Raw genomic sequence first — 2,388 nt, forward strand, 5'->3', positions numbered from 1 at the left:
CTACCTCTTTCTTCTTCTATTATTTTAATTTTAATTAGTATTCTCATTCCTTCCATTCCATCCATTCTAGTAGGACTCTCATTCTCCATTTTTTATTTTTTTTTTTTCATTCTCTACCTCCCTAATTCATTCATATTTTTAGGATTTTATTTTTTCTTCACTATCATCATCATGCATTATGTTAGGATTTTAATTTAATTATTTTTGTTTTAATTTCAGATTTAGTAGTGTCATTTCAAGTGTGGTAGAGAAGCAAGCAATTTCAGTCCAGTTCAAGCACCTTTGGGTTTCACCTCTCTAATCTCTTAGCCTCATTCTTCCTTTGTTTTTTTTATGTGGTTCTGGTGTGTGGCTACGATTTATTCCTTTCAATCAGCGCTAGTATTGATATGTTAGATGCTTGTGTGTTTGGATGCCAATTCAATTCGTTCAATGCTTGTGAGTTAGGATGTGTTAGTTTAATTATCATTAGTTTAATTCAACACTTTAATTTGGTTAACGTTGCATTGTTTTAAAGTGAGTAAGATAGAGTGGCATACATCTCCTTTGAGTTTGACCCATAGCTATGATTGATCCATACGCTTGCGGTTATTATTTCTTGCAAATAGGGATGTAGCTGAATTTATGGCTCGGTGTCTCACTTGTCAGCAAGTGAAAGCAAATAGACAATGGCCCCATGGTCTTCTACAGTCATTGTCCGTGCCAGAATGGAAGTGGGAGCATGTCACCATGGACTTCGTCACTGGACTGCCTCGTACGCCTAGAGGTGTTGATGCTCTATGGGTTATTGTGAATAGATTGACGAAGATAGCTCATTTCATTCCAATCAAGGTCACCTATTCCATGGATAAGCTGGCCCGCTTGTACATTGATAATGTGGTTCGCCTGCACGGAGTTTCAGTTTGCATTATTTCAGATCGGGATCCTAGGTTCACATCTAAGTTTTGGGACAGATTCCAGAGAGCTATGGGTACCCTATTGAGTTTTAGCACTGCCTTCCATCCACAGATCGACAGTCAGTCGGAGAGAACAATACAGACATTGGAAGACATGCTATGAGCCTGTGCCATTGATAAGCAAGGCAGTTGGGATGAGCATATCTCGCTTATCGAATTTGCCTACAATTACAACAACAGTTATCAAGCTACCATTGGGATGATTCCTTTTGAAGCTCAGTATGGGAAGAATTGCCGTACTCGATTGTATTGGGACGAAGTAGGTGAGCGGCATATCCTTGGGCCGGAATTGATCTAAGCAACCTGTGAGAAGGTGGACTTGATTCGCAAGTGAATCAAGGCTGCCCAGTCTAGGCAGAAGGGCTATGCAGACCAAAGGCGAAAGGATCTAGAGTTCCTCATTGGTGACAAGGTATTTCTCAAGGTGTCGCCTACTAAGGGCATGATGCGGTTCAATAAGAAGGGCAAGCTAAGCCCGAGATATATTGGACTCTATGACATTCTTGTGAAGATTGGACCAGTGGCTTATCGGCTGGCGCTTCCACCATCCTTGGATGGCGAGCACGATGTCTTCCACATGTCTATACTGCGAAAGTATGTGCATGACCCCAGTCATGTTCTATCCCAAGAACCACTAGAGCTGGCAGCAGATATGTCTTATAAAGAACTGCTTGAGAAGATTTTGGACAACAAAGTGGTGAATCTCCGCAATAGGCCTATTCATTATGTAAAGATAAAGTGGTACAACCACCCAGAGGAAGAAGCCTCTTGAGAAGCCGAGGTCGAAATGCGAGCAAAGTACCCTTCCCTTGGATTCTTACAAGGTACGACAATTTTGGGGATGAAATTTTTGTAAGGTGGGGAGGATGTTACATCCGCGCCCGGATGTACTATTAATTTTAATTTCTCTCTCCAGTGATGTGTAGATTCTGTTGCCGTGTACACTGGTGAGCTATTTTTGTATGTGGTCAAACCTAGCCACAAGATCATTGACCAGTTCACGGGCCTGCCTATGGAGGAGAGGTTCCTTAACTGGCAGTAGGGAAGATTTGTCGATGATGACTTCGTCGATCATCCTCCTAGCACGAGTCCTCGGAGTGAAGAATACCGGAAGGCGTTCCCTGTGTCCTCATAACTAGACACCTCTTTTGGCGATGAGCTTAGCATCGCGATTAGGAAACTATTCGGGATCACGAAGGACACGCCGTGAAGGTCAAGGGTAAGGTACTGCCTTTGTGAATGTTACTGTGCTTTCCCCTTGTTGGCCTTGAAGTGTGGGTCAAAGCTCGACCAATTTCCTTGGGTTTTTGCCCTTACAGCAGCAACGGACATACGAGCGGACTCACCAAGACTGCATCCACCCGTTAGTCCGCCTGTGCTGTTTATGGCTTTTGTGAGTTTCTCGGTGGGACTCACACCCCGTGCCCCAAAC

At 43.4% G+C, this 2,388-nt stretch overlaps 1 protein-coding gene across 1 annotated transcript; it reads left to right on the forward strand.

Moving 5' to 3' along the window:
- The first annotated feature begins 1,401 nt into the window (after positions 1–1,401).
- Positions 1,402–1,728, forward strand: LOC122655216. The gene has a single exon (XM_043849429.1). It carries the CDS (start codon positions 1,402–1,404, stop codon positions 1,726–1,728), a length of 327 nt encoding a protein of 108 aa, XP_043705364.1.
- Positions 1,729–2,388: the final 660 nt, after the last annotated feature.

The sequence above is a fragment of the Telopea speciosissima genome, chromosome 3, assembly GCF_018873765.1.
Source record: "Telopea speciosissima isolate NSW1024214 ecotype Mountain lineage chromosome 3, Tspe_v1, whole genome shotgun sequence".
NCBI lineage: Eukaryota > Viridiplantae > Streptophyta > Magnoliopsida > Proteales > Proteaceae > Telopea > Telopea speciosissima.

Coding starts and splice junctions, on each gene's coding strand:
- LOC122655216 (XM_043849429.1), top strand. CDS start 1,402: ATGCGGTTCAATAAGAAGGGCAAGCTAAGCCCGAGATATATTGGACTC.